The sequence below is a fragment of the Perca fluviatilis genome, chromosome 17 (genome assembly GCF_010015445.1).
Source record: "Perca fluviatilis chromosome 17, GENO_Pfluv_1.0, whole genome shotgun sequence".
In the NCBI taxonomy this organism is placed as follows: Eukaryota; Metazoa; Chordata; class Actinopteri; order Perciformes; family Percidae; genus Perca; species Perca fluviatilis.
Window position 1 is genome coordinate 12645725 of NC_053128.1, and position 17931 is coordinate 12663655.

The 17931-nt window shown below is 40.6% G+C and overlaps 1 protein-coding gene across 2 annotated transcripts in view; it reads right to left on the reverse strand.

Moving 5' to 3' along the window:
- Positions 1-561: 561 nt before the first annotated feature.
- The window catches only part of cntfr (ciliary neurotrophic factor receptor), a 272275-nt gene continuing 254905 nt past the window's right edge, over positions 562-17931 (reverse strand). For both annotated transcript variants that reach the window (XM_039780625.1, XM_039780624.1), the window contains 4 exons: positions 13060-13128; positions 11439-11559; positions 4454-4580; positions 562-2137 (listed from right to left, as the gene is read on the reverse strand). In XM_039780625.1, the coding sequence (XP_039636559.1) occupies position 2137; positions 4454-4580; positions 11439-11559; positions 13060-13128 (318 nt within the window). In that variant the 3' untranslated portion in view covers positions 562-2136. The remainder of the gene's footprint in view (positions 2138-4453; positions 4581-11438; positions 11560-13059; positions 13129-17931) is intronic.

Sequence of the window (17931 nt, forward strand, 5' to 3'; positions counted from 1 at the left end):
GAAACTAACTTAATGCGTCCTTTTACAAACGCACTTCTCAAAGTTGCTCAAATCAGTCACTAAAGTGGACATAACTAATGTCAAATGATTGATGCATAATGAAATGAATTATAAAAGAACAGGACACGTGTTGAAATACCAACAGTGGATACATTTTAAGTGCCAAGGAACAAACAATAAAGTGAATACAGAGTGATGCATTACACCCAAACAGAACTTTAGTCCACGCAATGCCAATATAGCTCATCTGAATCTGTAAAATAAACTTCTCCCATTGAGCCAAAGCAAGAAAAACATTCTCTGCAAGGTCACAAGTATTGATTTAGAAATGAAGCAGTGTTTGTTTATGGCAGATTGTGGGAAGTAAGAAATGCATCATCACTGTTATTCCATTGAAAAGTTACTTGTGTCTTCATGCTAGTTTAAAACATTTTTGCCCCTGCATTTCCACCTCACTTGATCTTCGGTCAGAATAACAGCACTGATATATATATATATATATATATATATATATAGTGTTCTCAGTGAATCAGTCAAAAGGCAAAATGAGTATGAGGCCAGTGTGTCATCATTCATTGTGAAATGGTCACATTTAATGGTTGAAACCTGTCATTGTATATACATCTATAAAAAAGACCCCAGGTACAGGTTACAACATTCTACTGCTACTACATACATTATTATTATTATTATTATTATTAAATAATAAACTTTTTGTTCAATGTTAAAGTTACATATCATAGTTTACAAAATAGGATCAAGGAAAATTAAGCCATTATGAATGTCTGAAAAAAAACAAACTAAAATCCTATATGTGTGTTTGTATTTTTTTGTCCATAAGATAGAAAAAAATACAATAAAACACATCAATATTCCTTTGAATAACATAATAGTAACTGATGATATTGGCTACTGAAGTGTAAACTGCAAAACGTTTGTAAAGGCGTCAGAATTTGGAAAGCAAACGGTTTCGTGTAATCGTAATTCACAACACAGAGCAGAATGGAAAACCAACGTAGCTCGTTCCAACGTTTCAATAACCAACTTTGTCGTCGTCGAACCAAAACAAATGGGTGGGCAATGAAGTGTTCAGTCTCAAATCCACTTTATTTATTGTTTTACAATCCAGGTCCTCGTTGCCAGTCGCTGAAAGCAGAGTATAAAGCTAATTGTCTAAATAAGCCAGACTACCCTTACTGAATTCTTCAAAGTGTTAGTCCTCATATCGAAAAACAAAACAAAACACTTGCTCCGTCATTTTGATTCAGTCGTTGGGAGTTGACAGATTCAGAGTCTGATTGAGTATTTTTGTGACTTCTTTGTTACCAAACAGGAGCTGTAGGGGGTTCCTCAGACTTGTCCCAAGTATCATTCGTATACGATTTGAGTCGGCATCAATCAGGTGTTGTGCAGACACACACAGACGCACATAACTTTCTGGGCTTTTTCACCCACGACGAAGGCAGACACAGGCTTCAGGAAGCTTAGTGAATTGTTTGGGAATCATTTTGTTTGGGGCGGAGGGGGGGGGGGTGAAGTTGAGTCTTTGGCATGATGATTTAGCTGTATGGGGAACTGCTACGGGGACTATACACACAAACACACACACGGATGCTCTATATATGTGTGTGCGTTTGTCTGTACGGTGCTGCAATTTCAAGAAAGTGAAAATGAAGACTATCGATCAATAAAAAAACAAAAACAAAAAAAGGTAATGAGGATTTTGAAGCTTTTCTTGCTCTGAAGAGGAGATTCCCAAACCATCTGTTGTCTGCCAAACAAAGTCTGCTTTGGCCCATGGAAGCCACCAGGGGGAAATATAAGACTGTTTATGCTGATATCACCGCTGCTGTTGTGGTTGGTGCTGCTCTTGTTGCTGCTGTTGTCGATGATGCCGCTTTCAAAAGTTCCTCTGAAGAATTTCTTTGTCACCATTATTAAAAAAATGCTGAACCGCATTATCATCGTCTGGTTTCATGTCTAAGTAATCTCGGTGAGTAACTGTGTGATGGACAGAAATGATCGATGCACTGTATCCTTGAAACATGTGCAAAATAGAAAAAAGATCATCCTCCTCCTCCTCCTCCTCCTCCTCCTCTTCCTCCTCCTACTCCCTTCAGGAATAAGACATTTACATCTGGAGAAAGAGACACAAGCACAAATTAGGCATCACAAGCTGCAAACAGAATCGGTTATTGGTTAGTACTTATACTGGTTGCCTACGTTTGTATCTGTCCATCTATTAACCTTTTAATTATAGGTAAAAGTACCAATTCCCAGTCCTTCCAGAAAAATGCTTTGTTTGTGATTGTTGTGGGCAAAAATCCTTGATTATACAGCACATTTTCTTAAAAAATGCGATGGAATATGCGGGATATTCATGCAATTTTATGCTATGAAATTGCGGGAACTTGCAAAAACTGCGGTTCGATGAAAAAGAGAAAAAAAGTGATTCCCCCCCCCCAACACTCTGCTTTTCGATGATGTTCACGTCGCGTAATTACGTCACTTCATAACGTTCCCATGGTAACAGGGGAAAATGGCTGCTCTGGTGTGAAGTAAATGCAACATTTTTCAACTTTCTGCTAAGATATATGGGACTTTTTTGCAACGAAAATGCGGGGATTACGGAATCATGCAAGCCCTGCATATTTTGCGCAGAAATCGGCAATTTATGCGGCGAAAGTGAGGCGTATTTGAAAAAATGCTTTGGCTGATTATGCATTGAATTATGCGATCGCATAGTCGCGTCTTTCTGGAGGGACTGAATTCTCAGCCTGTGGGTCGGGCCCTTTTAAAGGCCCTGCTCACACTTGGTTTTAAAATGCTGTCAGCAGAATCGAACACATCTCGTTCCTTAGGGCAAAACGATGGACCATTATGCAACACTTTGCCCAACTCGTCGTAAAATAGGCAAGTTATAGAGCGTTGGTGCACTGTCACCAAAACAACCACCACATCCTGCATTAATGACGTATTGTCCTGTTTCGTCCTTATTGGGGATGGATCAGGATGCATTAGCGTTTACACTACAAAAAGACGCGTGGTCAAATGCACCCCGGTACTACCTCGCAAGTGGTTTGAGCGATCGGACCACAATGCATCTTGGTGCTCATTTACACTTGTATTTAGTGCTGGGCACTTGTGATCCAATCGCCCGGGACGCATTTTAAAACCACGTGTATACACTAATTCAGTTTTTGGACTTCGGGCTTCAAATGGTTATATAAATTGAACCATGTAGGAACCACTGGTTTAATCTTTAACTATGCGTTGTATTTCATATGATTACCAAATGTTTTTGTATGCTAAATCTTAATCTGTAAAGTAGATGTTAGTAGCTGTCAGATAAATGTAGCGGAGCAAAAAGAATAATATTTCCCTCTGAACTGTGGTGGGGTAGAACTATAAACTAGCATTGGCCTGTATTACAAAAACAAGTCGTGATCCGTTCTTCATGCTCTGAAGAGATAATACTGTGTTTAAACAGCACACTACAGTTGGACTCGCTGTAGTAGTCAGGAAATTGGCATCATTTTGCCTTTAGCATATTCATCCAACTAAACCTGGTTTGCTTCATCCTCCAGTAGTTAAAATGAGCAGCAGGTGTTTAGTTGGAGATGCAGCCATGTTTAATATCATTTGGTGGGGTTACAAGGGGCTCTGCTCCATTTGCAGAACATTAATATAGCAGCAAAAAACTATTTGCTGTGTAAAGATATAGTAAGGAGTAATGGCGTCCTGAGCAGAGAATGAAGTCACACTCCCTCTGTGTGTGTGTGTGTGTGTGTGTGTGTGTTGTAATCTGAGCTTCTCTGTTCTTTGTTTTGATTGCAGGTCCGGGCCACGCGTGCTTCTTAGTGCATGTGAGCGCGTGTGTCGGTATCTGATGCCGAGGGCCGCGACAAAGCACTGGTATTCACGAATGGTCTGTGAGAGCCATGTGGAGGCAATCCCAAAGCCAATATTTTTCTACATATCAAGTACAGCCCCTTTAAAGGGTTATTACAAGGGTGCTAGATAGCTTGCAAAAACCATTTCCTGTTTGCACACCCTTACAGCGAGCTTTGTTCTGAACTATGACATTAAGCTTTTCAACATTCATTCTTCAGTATCTGCATCTTCGACAGGAGACGTACTGTTACGGCATGATTTACAGAGTGAAAACTGTAAAATTAATGAAATGGGACAGCTTTGGATTGGATTTTTTTACCTCAATCCCTTCAGGGGTTCTGCAGAAACATATGAAAACAAACGCCCCGCTGGGTCATAAAACAAACTCACCCAATCGTTGTTGCTCTTGTTCTATTAAACGTGCTTTTGGGCGTCAATAGACATGCATCGTCTTGCCAATATGTGACTGAATGACTGAGTTGATAATCAATTCAAAGATGAGGGGTTGTAGACTCATTACAAGTGTGTGTGTGTGTGTGTGTGTGTGTATTGTGCTCACCACATAAACAGCAGCAGCATTCCTAACAGCAAAGGAGAGAAAAATGTGAGGAGCCTGGCAGCTCTGCCCACTGGAGGTTCAGCCTTTTGTGGTGCGTTGGAGGATGGTATGGGGGAGGTCTTAGTCTCTGGAAAAACAAGCAGAAAACAAAATAAACCTTACTGAGCATATTTTGAATAAACTCCTCTAAATCTATAATCTCATTTCCTCCCCCTTTTTCCTTATTTTTTTTTTTGGTTGGTCTTACAGAGTCACACAATTGTTTTTGTTCCTAAGGGAGAAAACAGCCAAAATGTCATTTTGATGAATGGACACTGAAAAGCGCTCATCATTCGGGGAAGAACCAAACAGAAAGGAAAATACAGTGCAGAGTGGAATCAATTCTAATCTGCCAGCACAATCAATATGGGACTTGTCAAGGCAGTTATGAAGTGAACAGGACAAAAAAAAAATCTCATTCATACTAACGCCGCGGAGAAACGGAGAGAGAGCAAAATAGATAGATGGATTAAATATGGAGACGGAAATACGAGAAAGGGAAACGGAGGTTGAGGAAAAAACCCTGAGGGAAAGCAGACATGTGAATAGAGCAGGAGGTGAATAAAGTCGAAAAAGGGGGGAATGTGCATTGTGGCTGTTAATATGCTGCTGATAAGAAACGGTTGGATACAAAATCTACCCATTTACACACCCATAAAACGCTGCATATTTTGATTTGACAGCACATAACCGGAGCTGTAGACCAACTCATTCCAATTCAAGTCACAAAATTGAGGACTTGAGACTTTTTTTTGTTGTTTTTTTTTGCATTTGACTGCACTGAGATTTTAGAATTCAGACTTGGAAGCAAAACCATTCATGCCCTGGTAAAATACCAAAACAATAATTCAATAAAAAAAAAAAAAAATTATCCCCTTTTTTTTTTAAAGAAACTGAAAGAATTGACATTGACAGTGACATTCCCAGCCAATACGGTTATGTGCAAGTGTATGGGGCTGGTACTTGAAAGCTTGTGGCAAACATAAATATGCTGAAAATGACTATAAGCAGTTTTTAGTGCTTCAGTTTGGTTTTACATAGCTTGACAAATAAAAATATCACAGTTTAATGCTTTATAAAAACGGGGCTATTGCTACAGCTGCGGGCAGCACAGTAGATATTAACTCATGCACACTGTTTGCAGCTCAGTCTAGAACCAACATTATTGTTGTTACTGGAGAGAGAATATGATTTCCCTCTCCTTCCAATTAATGACTGTTGTGTAGTGCTGTGTTGGGAGTCGGGAAGAAGCAGCCAGGTGTGACATAGCCAGAGAGAGAGAGAGAGAGAGAGAGAGAGAGAGAGAGAGCTAGGACACATTTAACATAGTCAGCAGATCAGTGCAATACTATCCCGCCTGCAGCACAGCATTTTGCTTCGCAGTGGTGGAGGAAATACAAATTATGCACACCTAATGTGGTGGCGACAAGAAGAGACAGTTATGGGGTGTACGTTGATGTAACAAGGTAGTTGAGGACAGGGAGACAAGACAATGATGTGACGGGGAGAGAAGATTGATGAACAACAGCGGGGAAGGAAATCAGGTAAAGGAGGAGAGAAGGAGTGGAGCAGGCAGGGAAGTGAGAGGGAGATTGTACAAAAAAAAAAACAAGAGAAAAACAAGAAGGATGTGAAGAATGCACACGGGGAAGAGAAGTTAATGAGATTAAATTTACTGAATGACTTCAACTCCAATTACTCTGCCTGTTTAAGCTGGTAATGGTGATGTCTGAGTCTTCAGGATATTCAAAGGTAAAAGACTGTAAGAAAATCAGCATCTGCGATCATCAGAGATGATCGGTTTTGAAGCTTCAATTTTGGTTCTGCTTGTTGTCAGTGGAGACATCTCAACAGAGGAGACAAGGTTTTCTCCTCCCACTGTAAATTCCCCCAAATTTCCGCACAGAAACACAGGAGTCTCCTGGATAAACAATACTGTAGGACGATCTTATTTATGGCCACAAGTTTGACCTACTCATCTTCTTTTTCAGAGAAATGCTGTTTTTAAGCTAGTTTGTTGTGGCGAATAGCTCTATACTTGTGAGCCTCAATTGTCGGTGCTATGAAGAAGAAGCCAGTCAGAGGTAAATACAAAATGGTTAGAGAGCAGATTAAACTTGCATGTATTTTCAGGTTTCCACAAGCCTAAACGTCAGCTTCTGCTTGCCCTTAGACGTGTACACACACCTACTTTTTAGGATCAGTGATTGGATCAAAATACACCATGGGAGTTTTAGTTAACTTCTTGCCTCACGTCGTTTCATACCTTTGACTTTCAAAACAGATGTATTCTACTATATTAGATATATTTCATCTAACATTGTCCAGGAATTGAATGAGATTTTTTCTTTTAGAATCCTGAACGCCTGAAATAACACCTCCCGTTTCAATACTTTATGTCACCTTAATGACATAATAAGTACAATAAAGGTAGTGGTTTTCCTATGAATTGGAGCCAGCGTGCAGCAGCAGAGGACCTTAAGGCACCTCAGCATTCAAATAAAGCTTCAACCTTTAGCTGTGGAGGTTTCTGCTTATTGAGCAGAAACTAAGCATTTATAAATAGATCTAGACATGAAGGATATAAGAAGTGATATCTAGTGCTGCCTGTTTGGTGCTAGACAGTGTCCAGTTTCTGTCTCTCAGAGTGGGCGAGGCCGAAACGTATATCTTAAATGGTTGCAACACTAAGGATGTCTGCAACTTTTTTTAAGCCTCGACTATATCTGCTTTTTACTTCCTGGAATGTGGTTGCTAAGTGATGGTCCAATCACTGAGGATGGGATTTCTAAACGTCGTCCGTCTGTCATCGCGCTATCCTTCTGATGTAAAAGGAGGCTGTTGATGGAAACAGACCGGGCGCGTAAGTGCAACTCTCCGTGAGGTACGGTCGACCCGTTCTTGCTGATCCGTGAACAGAGAGAAACAGAAACAACAGAGAGAAACAGAAACAAACACCAACAAAAAAAAGGAGAAAGTGGAAATGTGGCAGAGATGGGAAAAAGGAAGAGAGGAAATGGAGAAAGTGTAGCCGTGTGTTTCGACTGTAAACCACACAATCAATAAGTCACAGGAAGTCCGTTCATTACCTATTCGACTGAGCAGCCTGGAAATATTGGTCAGTGTGTAGATGTTAACAAGCTGGTCAGCTGAAAAAAAGGAAACGGTTGGCCCTGGCTGAACTGTTAAGGAAATAAGATCTTTTCCTTGTTTCCCTACTGATTATGTGACTCTGATTTACGTACAAACGTTTTCTATTTTGAAATTAGCATGAAAACAGGTGGACAGAAAAGTACCTACTGTTTCTTACTTCTCAACTGTTTTATGTTAAAGACCAGAGGGGCAAAGCCCCCCCCCCACCGCACCCCAAAAAAACTAAAAAAACTAATTTCCCCATTTCTCCATGTTTTTTTAGTTTTTCAATGGGAACGACAACCAAACCTGAAATCACTTCATTGATATCAACAAAGCAGTTATAGCTGCCCGCAGCTACGACAGATGTAATCAGTCGCTCAGCAAGTAACATCTGCAAAGAAGGTGGCAGAAGGCCAGAAAAAGAGAAAGGTACAAAGGGTGAGGGTGACGAAAGGTAAGAGAAAAGAGAGTGCGTGACCAATAGACGGAGAAGTGAGAGGAAAAGAGAAAGAAAAAGACAAAGAAAAAGAGAGGGAGAGCGAACGAGAGAACGGGACAAGGAGAGAGGGAAGGGAAGCAGAGACGCCACAGCTGGTTCGAGAAGAGGCATGAGGAGAATCCCAACAACCTCCTGTTCTTTCTTTGAGAACAAGAATGATACACCCTGTACCGAGTCAGTGTTTATGTGCGAGTGTGTGTACACTGTATGGTATCAGAGGGAGGTACTGTGTATGTGTGTGTAGCACTGTTTATGTGCGTGCGGGAGTGTTAGAGCACGTTATGTGTGTTCTGTTTAGCATGTGTTTGTGTGTTTCTAGACATGTGTAAGCACATTCAGAGTGGTCTGTGCAGTGCTGCTCATGACCAACAGGAGTCACTGTTGGACTTTAAAACCGTCGAGAAATGTTAATGAGGGAGAGAAAGACAGGAAGACAGACAGAATCTTTTCTTAGAAAGATTTCTAATTTGGATCATATTGTCAGTAAGTCACAGCTGTATGATTGCTCGCCCCTACTTTGCCTCATATGAAACTGCTTGATGTAAAAGTCAAGCTGCACCAGTTGAAAAAATAAACAGCGTAGTCAAGTGACTTTATCTTTATGATGACACGCAACGGTGTTGGTTTGGATTCAGAACTAAGGCGGGCACAGTGAAGTCAGGAGCTGTTCAACCAAAATGCTTTCCAATGATAATCGAAAGGAATGCTATGTTAGTGTGCATTGTTATTTATTCACAAATCATATTTTTAATCACATTTTACTGATTGATAGAGGCCTGCTATTAGGGGAATATTATTAGTATTAAAAACATAAAGACTGAGGTGGAGGTAGTTTTTAGTTTAGGTTTAGTTTTTTTGAGGCAAAATCCAGGTTAAAAAAAAAAGAAGTTTGCAGTTTGTGAAGCCTGTATTGGTGTGAGGAACAAAACTTAAATCTATAGTGTAGCAGATACACTTTGAGTATGACAAGGAAAGAACTGTAGATTGTCTGCCCAAAAGTTATGTGGTACAATATAGTGTTTTTATAACGGACATATTGATCCTAAAACTGCGCGTATCGGTATCTGACCGATGTGCGTGCTTTTTCCCTTGCCTGGTACAGTTACTGCTCTAGTCAGGAGCTGTATCCAGTGAGACTGTAATAATCCAGATTGCTCTCCCTAACTTTGACCTCTGCAAGACATTTTATAAAAAACAATGAAAGTTTTGCCAACAACTTGTTGCAATGATGTTGAAGTGTACTTAGGGTGTGGTCAGTGCACTGTGACATCACTATAGGGTGTGGTTACAGGTGCAAAAGCACACCTTGCACCACCTTAAACTGCAAAGAGGTAGTCTATATCCACGACGTTCCGCTTCCGGGATTGCTCCGTTGCCGACGGAAATTCCGCCGGATTTCACTCATTTAGGCCGGATGTCCGTTGACTTGGGCTTCCTTTATTTTGGCATTTTAGACTCCGGTCGATTTATGAGGACTATGGTTAACCTTTTCTGAGATCTCTGCAGGGTAAACCCAGACAGCTAGCGAGACTATCTGTCCAATCTGAGTTTTGAACGTACACATGTTTCACTAAAATAAGTTCCTTCCCGAGGCTATTTTGCAGCGGCACCGCGTCTCCGTCTGGGGCTTTGCGCCAAACATGGCGATTGTGATTGGTTTAAGAAATGCCAATAAACCAGAGCACGTTTTTCTCCCATCCCAGAATACTGTGTGGACTAGCCAGACCCTCCTTCGCGTCGCTGTGGAGGAAGGTCTGGCAATGCAAGCGTAGCAAAGAGGTGACACAGACATGAAAGTTTCAACCACGCACAAAACACCTTTATATAAAGTGTATTGCGATAAAGTTCTGTTTTAAATATTATGTAATACAGTGTTTGATAGCCCGATGTGCAACTTGGTGATGGGGTAGATAAACCCTCAGGATCAGGATTATTGCAGGTTTGCAATTTAAACCTTCCACTAGTATTCAGTGATTACTCCTTTAAAATGTGTCCTTCCATTTGTACTTTGCTATTCCAGCGTGGTCGGAGAGAATGGCGGAGAGTGATCAGATCTGGAATGGGTGTCTTGTTGTTCAGGGATCATCAGTGCGTTGAGAGATTTCGGTTTGACAAGAGAGCCATCCTTAATCTCAGCCACATGCTGAAGGGGTGCCAACTAGATAATTCCCAGAGATAGTTTTTATCCTTGAGTATATGTGTGTGTGTGTGTGTGTGTGTTTGTGTCAAGGGACACACAGAATACAATAATCTCTGATGAATTTCATTTTAAATGATAATTTGTGTATGTGTATTTCTTGCTTGTTTTTGATGCCCATTTATGCAATATGATGTCATTGACAGTGTTTCTCTGCTTGTCTGTATGCCTGATTAAGTGTTGTCTTGTCTTGTTGATGCAACTGGTAGGCTAAAAACAGAATTGCCCTGCGGGGATAAATAAAGTTGTTTTGAATTGAATTTGAATTTGAATTTGTCATGCATAACTAAAACCTAGAAAGTGGAGTGCTGGTATATTGTAGGTGAGTCAATCTGAGGCTGTAGGAGGGACGTGAGCTTTTTTTTAAAAAGATGGCACAGTGTTTCCCTGAGGCCGTGTTCAGGCGCTCAGGTTCATGTGTGTCGATATGTCTGGAGGCTGCTGGATCTTGTAGCTTAAGCTGCGATAAAAGTTCAAGGCCATCAAACGCTTATAGTGTACTCAATTTAATGATAAAGAAAGTTATTAAGCAAACTTAATTTCATACCTAACCGGTTCAGGAAATTTACAGCGTGACAGCCGTGGGCACAATGTTACAATCATTATAGGAATACTTTATTATCATCGTAATGATTTCTTCACCTGATGGACTACGAGGCTGATAAAAAACAAACTGAATAAGAGAAATACCATTGTGATATCTCAATGTAAGCCCTTACCAACTCTATCTCTATCCTTCTCTCTTTGAGTTGGTCAACTTTTACTACTTTTGCTATTCATGACACACCATCTCTATACAATTTAGGCTACTGTTTGATACTTATTGGCATTTAGCCTTTTTTGTTTCTTTTTTTTTTAAATAGATATGCTATATGCATTGGAAAACCTCAATCACAGAAAGTTCAACACAAGAAAACCTGCGGTCATTCTTGGCGGTGTGGACTGGATAGTGTTTTCAGAAATTTGAATGTTCTCAGCTCATACAGTACAGTTCGAAAACTAATTACATTTTTTTTTAAATGTTGAACTTTCTTAGCGGACATAAATCACAAACTCTGAAAGCAACCCTTAGGTAAGAAAATAAGGTACAAGCTTTAACTGAGGCTGTGACCTACCGGTAGGAAAGTCTACTTCAGTTGTGGAAGTGATTGGCAGAGGATCTTCAATCCAGGGTGTAGCATGGACGGCGACACTCCAGTCACTCCATGTTCCAATCTCTGTGTCCTTGGCAGCCACCTGTTGAACACAAGCACAGGAGACAGTCATTAGTTAATTAGAAGTGTTTATTAATAAGCTTAAAGTGATGGTTCGGAGTAATTTCGCCTTAGGGTCCTTTGCACCACGACCTCGAGCCAAACAACCCCCCAGAAGCTTTTTTCACCTGGGTCAAACATTGGGCGAGTTAGAGTTATCAGCTGAATGGCTTAGTGCAGGTGCTAATGGATCCAAGAGTGTATCTTGTACATTACCCCACTAATAATGCCCGAAATGATACCAAACTTCTACACTAGTACAAATAGGTTATGTACTCATACAACGATGGATTGGAACGTTTGTAAGTACACCAGGAGTTTATTTAAATAAGACTTGCCTGCTGGCTTCTGCTCTCTGCTGCTACCGGCAGTAAGGCGAGTGCTTAGGGACGTCTACAAATTACAACACCGAAAAGAGATACAACAAAAATATTTATTAATTTAACTTATTTTTTAAAATAAACTCCTGGTGTACTTACAAACATTCCAATCCATTGTTTTATGAGTACATAACCTATTTGTACTAGTGTAGAAGTTTGGTATAATTTTGGGCATTATTAGTGGGGTAATGTACAAGATACACTCTTGGATCCATTAGCGCCTGCACTAAGCTATTCAGCTGATAACGCTAACTCTCCCAATGTTTCGACCCAGGTGAAAAAAGCTTCTGGGGTGTTGTTTGGCTTCGAGGTCGTGGTGCAAAGGACCCTAGGGTGAAATTACTCCGAACCATCACTTAAAGTATCATTTGAAAAGTCAGTAGAATGTGTAAGAACATGCGACATACATGAAAAATAGGAAGCAAAGACCAAAATCATTCCGCAAAAGTGGGTAAGAGACTGTACTGTCAGACATTTCCCTACCTATCTTATCACTTACACATGTTTATTTATTAATTTGTTTCCAAGCTTTGTCGCATCTTTAAAAAAAACAATTGTCCCTGAATACTACAGTACCGTAGATAATACAGATTTGGATGTCCGTTGTATCAGGTCTTAAATAGTCTATATCCATAAAGTTCCACTTCTGGGATTGGTCCGGTGCTGCCAGAAATTCCGCTGATGTCCCCCTTTTCGGACAGATGTTCAGTACCTTCTGCTTTCTTTGTGTTGGCGTTCTAAACTCCGGTGGATTTCTGAGGACTATGGTTAACAGCTCCTCAGATCTCTGCAGAGTAAATCCAGACAGCTAGCTGGACTATCTGTCCAATCTGAGTTTTCTGTTGCATGACCAAAACAACCTTTGAACGTACACACGTTCCACCAAAACAAGTTCCTTGCCGAGGCTATTTTGCAGCGGCACCGTCCGGCGCATAGCGCCGCCCATGGCAATTGCGATTGGTTTAAAGAAATCAAGTTCCTATCCCGGAACGGTGTGTGGACTAGCCAGACCCTCCTCCGCACCGCTGTGGAGGAAGGTCTGGCAACGCGAGACTAGGTCTTAAATGATCAGTCAGGTAGAGTCGCAAGACAGGAGATGTTACCTGGATGATGTATTCCTTCCCAGCATAGGCATCGGTGATGGTGTGGGAGGTGCTGTCAGATAGCTCCACCTGAACAGCCAAAGGAAGAGAGCAGGTGGTCAGTTTGGATCAGGGAACAGCACACTTGAGTAATGTTCACTGACTAAAAGTAACGTCTATTTTATTCTTGAAATCTACTCATATAATAGTTTAGAAAACAACCTTCTGTATTGTATACTATGCTCCTAGGGATGTGAAATGTTCCAACATCATGAATTATATAAATGCAGTCATGAAGTAACTTCGATCTGAAAGTCATACCCTTCTCGCCATACAGGTCTACCTATAAATTATGCGCTCAGTATAGCAATCCTAGCCCGAGCCTTTATTTTTTTTATGGTGGGTACATTCAGCTGTGCCACACACTATACAATTTTTATCCAGTGCTCATTTATTTACGACACACCTTTCATCATTATTCTGTGCGTAGGTCAAGTCTGTTGCTTTATCCTTGCTGTGTTTTACATTTTACTGTTGAATTGATTGAACCTCGATGCCCCCGTTGCCTCCACACTCTAAACATACCAGCACATGCTTGCAAAATACCAGTGGCATAATTGATGATTATCCCAGAAAGCTTTGGCACCAATGCCACATCATTTTATAACACAATGTGATGCATGCCAACATTTAAAAGCCTTTTGTGCACACTTTAATTTGCAGAGCGCAACAGAGAATGAACTAAATGTTTGAGTCACGGGAGTGCATGAGAGAATGATTTGCTGCCTCCCAGTAATTTACAGTTAGTGTTGTGTGTGTGTGTGTGTGTGTGTGTGTGTGTGTATGTGTTTGTTTGTTTGCCTTCGGCCTGTGTCTGAAAGACTGAAGGAAAAATAGGGTGAAGGAGGTTACTGCCGTTTCTACTCCTTAAGTCAAATTCAATGATTTAGTGACATGCCTGTGGCCTTTTGCAGTCTACCAGTGCAACAAGACAAACACACATAGACTGAATCTAGAGCTGGAGGATCTGAAATCCTTTATTGTACTAACTTAACAAGTTTGAGGTTATTTATTGTGTCGTCTGGACAATATATAATGTACACACAAACTCAGATTTGGTAATAAGCAATAGATTTACTATTACTGGCGGAAATTTGATACTGAATGGCATTGTGTCTTTAGAGAACAGCAGCAGAGTGATCCTTCATTATTGTTTTTATTTTATGAGATAGTGTAAATAGAGGTGAAATGAGGGAGAGAGAGGGGATGAGACGCAGCAAAGGGCCGCAGATCGGATTCGAACCCGTGCCGCTGCCAAGGATTCAGCTCAAATGGGGCGCACACTCTACCGGGTAAGCTAGAGGGTCGCCTGTTGGTGCACATGAACTTGTGTTTATGGTAATTTTTTCTGGTTGGAGTGCCAGTAATGACAAAAACAATATATATAACCAATACCAGTACCTCTAAAGGTATACCGATACCAGCAGAGTACTTAATTTGATCATTCTTATTTACAGTACACCACATTCACCACAACACAGACTGGGTGGGTTGTTGCTGCTGCGGTAGTGGGCCAATCACACGCATTCAATTTAAAGAGTGCTTGCGGTGATTGGCGGCGAGCAAAAGCATACAAATAGTGATTTCTTTTTTTATAGATCTGCGTTTGAATGCAGGTATCGTTTGACTGGAGAAGTTTCAATACTACTTGGTACTGGGTTATTTCGGTCTGATACCCAGCCCTAGTAAACGAAACGATCACATACAAATGTACACTTACAAACTTAAAAGTCTCACAGGTTTGAAAGACAATTTCAGAGACAATTTATCTGAGATTATCCACATGTATACACATGTCAAATCAGTCCATTGTGAGTATGTATATATCACTTTGCAAACATAATGTATTACTGATGGTGATACATTACCAAATGACAAATCTACAAAAATAAGACCTAAGTTGTCATAAACCACAATGGAAATAAGTCTTGGACTTTATTGTGTTTTTATCCTCGATTGTATTTGATGTCCTTTTGTCATGTGTAGGGCATTCTCTTGCAATTGAATAAAATCAAATCAAATCAAACAGAACTGTCTTTTAAATACTGTTGATATCTCAAGGGCTGCTCAGAAGAGTCTGTGATTTGATTAAAATCCCCTCACACCACCATATCATTATTGCCAACCACCAGCTGTTATCAAAGCCTCCAATTGGAGTTTCCCTTTTAGTTCTTCAGGATGTGCAAATCTGGAGTCGATCTGACAAATAACCCCCTCGTACATCCCCAGCGTCGCCGCTTCCTCTGTCTTCCTGTAATCTGTCTCTCATCGCTCACCCTCTCTGTAAAGTTGACCCTTCTGTTTTCAACTTTGCCTCTTCTCTCTATCTGCCTCTAACTCTTTGTCTCTCGCCCCCTTTCCCTCTGTTTGGACGGAAGTTCAGGCTTTATCTGCCTAACCGAGCGCTACATTTTATAGGCTTAATTTCATTAGTGGAATGCAATAACAATGTCATCCGAGCATGTGTGTGTGTGTTACATGTTCCTGTTGAGTGCTGTGTGTTTGTGTGGATATACTTGAGTATATATAGTGTGTGTACGTGTGCATTAACAGAAAGTGTGTGCAGCCTTTGAGGCTAAATCATCCACTGTTTATGTGCAGTCCAACCAGCGTATCCAACCATAGCTTCTATCAGCATTCCTTCCTGACTCTAATGTGTATGTGTGTTTGCATACTAGTGTCTATGGTGTGAACGCTTGTGAGAGTTCAGCCACACACGCACATCTGTTTGATTCCGTGTGTTCATGTAAATCTTTGCATGTGCCTTTATATTTTTTGCATGTGTGTGTGTGTGTGCTTCTGTGTATGCGCTTACATTCCATGTGTGTGTAAAAAAAGAAAACGCGTCTTTGTGAAAATATTCCTCCCTACATTTTTGTTTGTGCTTCTTTTTATGCAAATGTTAAAACTCATGTCTGTTGCATTTGTGTTTGCAAGGCTGATCTGGAACTTATGCGTGCACATGTATGTGAACTACTACTGTTTAGCTATATGTGGAGAAGTATATAGAGTAAACAGCTTGCAGATAAACACTCCCAGAGAGATGGATGTGTTGCTGCGTTGCCAAGTTGCTAAACAGAGAGAATTGTGAGCAGCACTTAATATCACGTACTAGAGGGAGGGAGTAGGGGAGGGAGGCACAGAGAATGCAGGAGGGAAGACGGGAGATAGATGGGAGGAGGTGATGCAGTTTGGAGAGGCTGCAGCTATTGCTGCCAAAAGACACTGTCAGATCATTCACACTGCAAGACCAAACCTGTGTCGTGGCACTGGTGGTGAAATGATGTATGTTTACTTGTTGCGCTCTCTGTGTGCGTATTGTTTCACATGTGTCTGTAGGGCTGATGTATTGTACTGTAGGGCCCATACTAAGCTGTTTTGAGCTGTAAAGAAAAAAAAAAAAAGTGTGCAATTTTGCACAAAATTCCGCACACTTTTTAGGGACACGTGTGTGACTCATCCACACACACTGACACGGAAAGTAAAGCAGGCATACACACACACATGGGCACACACACACGGGCACACACTCATACACACACACAAATATTTACCTTACCATAATCATGTCCCATTGACTCAGTGTAAATATACTGTATTCGCTAACCCCAAGATATAATTTGATAATAAAAACAAAGATTCTACCCAAATAGAATTACCACAAAATGGTCTATTTTGAAAGTAATTATCCTGCATAAACACCATATGTCTGTTCTTTGTAAACAGCATATGTGAGCATTAATGTTTGACGATGAACTGGAAAACGCAGAGGTGTTGGCCTGGTATTAATGCAGGAATCCACATGAGAGGTAGCACACATGGATTTTCTAACCCTTTGAACATGCATGAACATTCATTGTTGCTTCCTCCCTAAACACAGTTCAACAGCTGTACAGTAGAAACAATAACACAAAACAGCAGCTAACATTAGCTGGTTAATTCTAGTTACCTCAACAGCACTTTGATTCTAAAGATGTTCCAGAGAGAGCGACACACAACTGACTTTAGAGCAAAAAGACAGACAGACCAATGCTCTGGGGTTACACTAACCAACACAAGCTAGCTAACATTGCTAACACTGGCTCTTCACTTTGATGCTAATAAAGCCAGCTCACAACTGTGTCTAGCTAGTAAGCTGGCTTGGTGAGCTAAATAAATTAGAGGAGTTGCTACTTTCTATGTCTGTGTATTGTTAATTTACAGCAGCAGTTTCATAGTTGATTCAGAATGACTTTGACATTGTTGGTGCTCTAGCTAGCAGGGGCTAACTGGCTAAATACCGTAGCAGGTGTTGGGCTTTCTTGCTTAAGAAGCTAGCAGGAGGGACATATGATTGACTGAAAGGTGAACTTATGAATTAAAAAGTTTCATTATGAAATAAAAAGTGTTACTGGGAAAATGTCATTATGAAATAAAAAAAGACTCTTGAAAAAGGCAATGGAAATAAGAATGATGAAATAAAAATGGGTTTGACCAATTTCTTGAATTATTGTTTACTTTAGAAATTAAACACACACACACACACACACACACACACACACACACACACACACACACACACACACACACACACACAAACACACACACCAAGAGCCACTACACAAATCCAGACAATGAGAGGGGGCAGACAGAGGAGATGTGAACATTCCTCAGGGATTGCATAAGGAAATGGGACACAAAGAAGCAATCTTTTTTTTCCCCCACACACACTTTTTATTTCCCTCCTCTCCTTTCCTTGCTCTGTTCTCTTTTTTTTGGGTCATTCCCCCTCACAATATTAGAGTACAACCCCCTTTCTTGTGCCTTCTTTAATTACTAATCCATCTTGTCCTG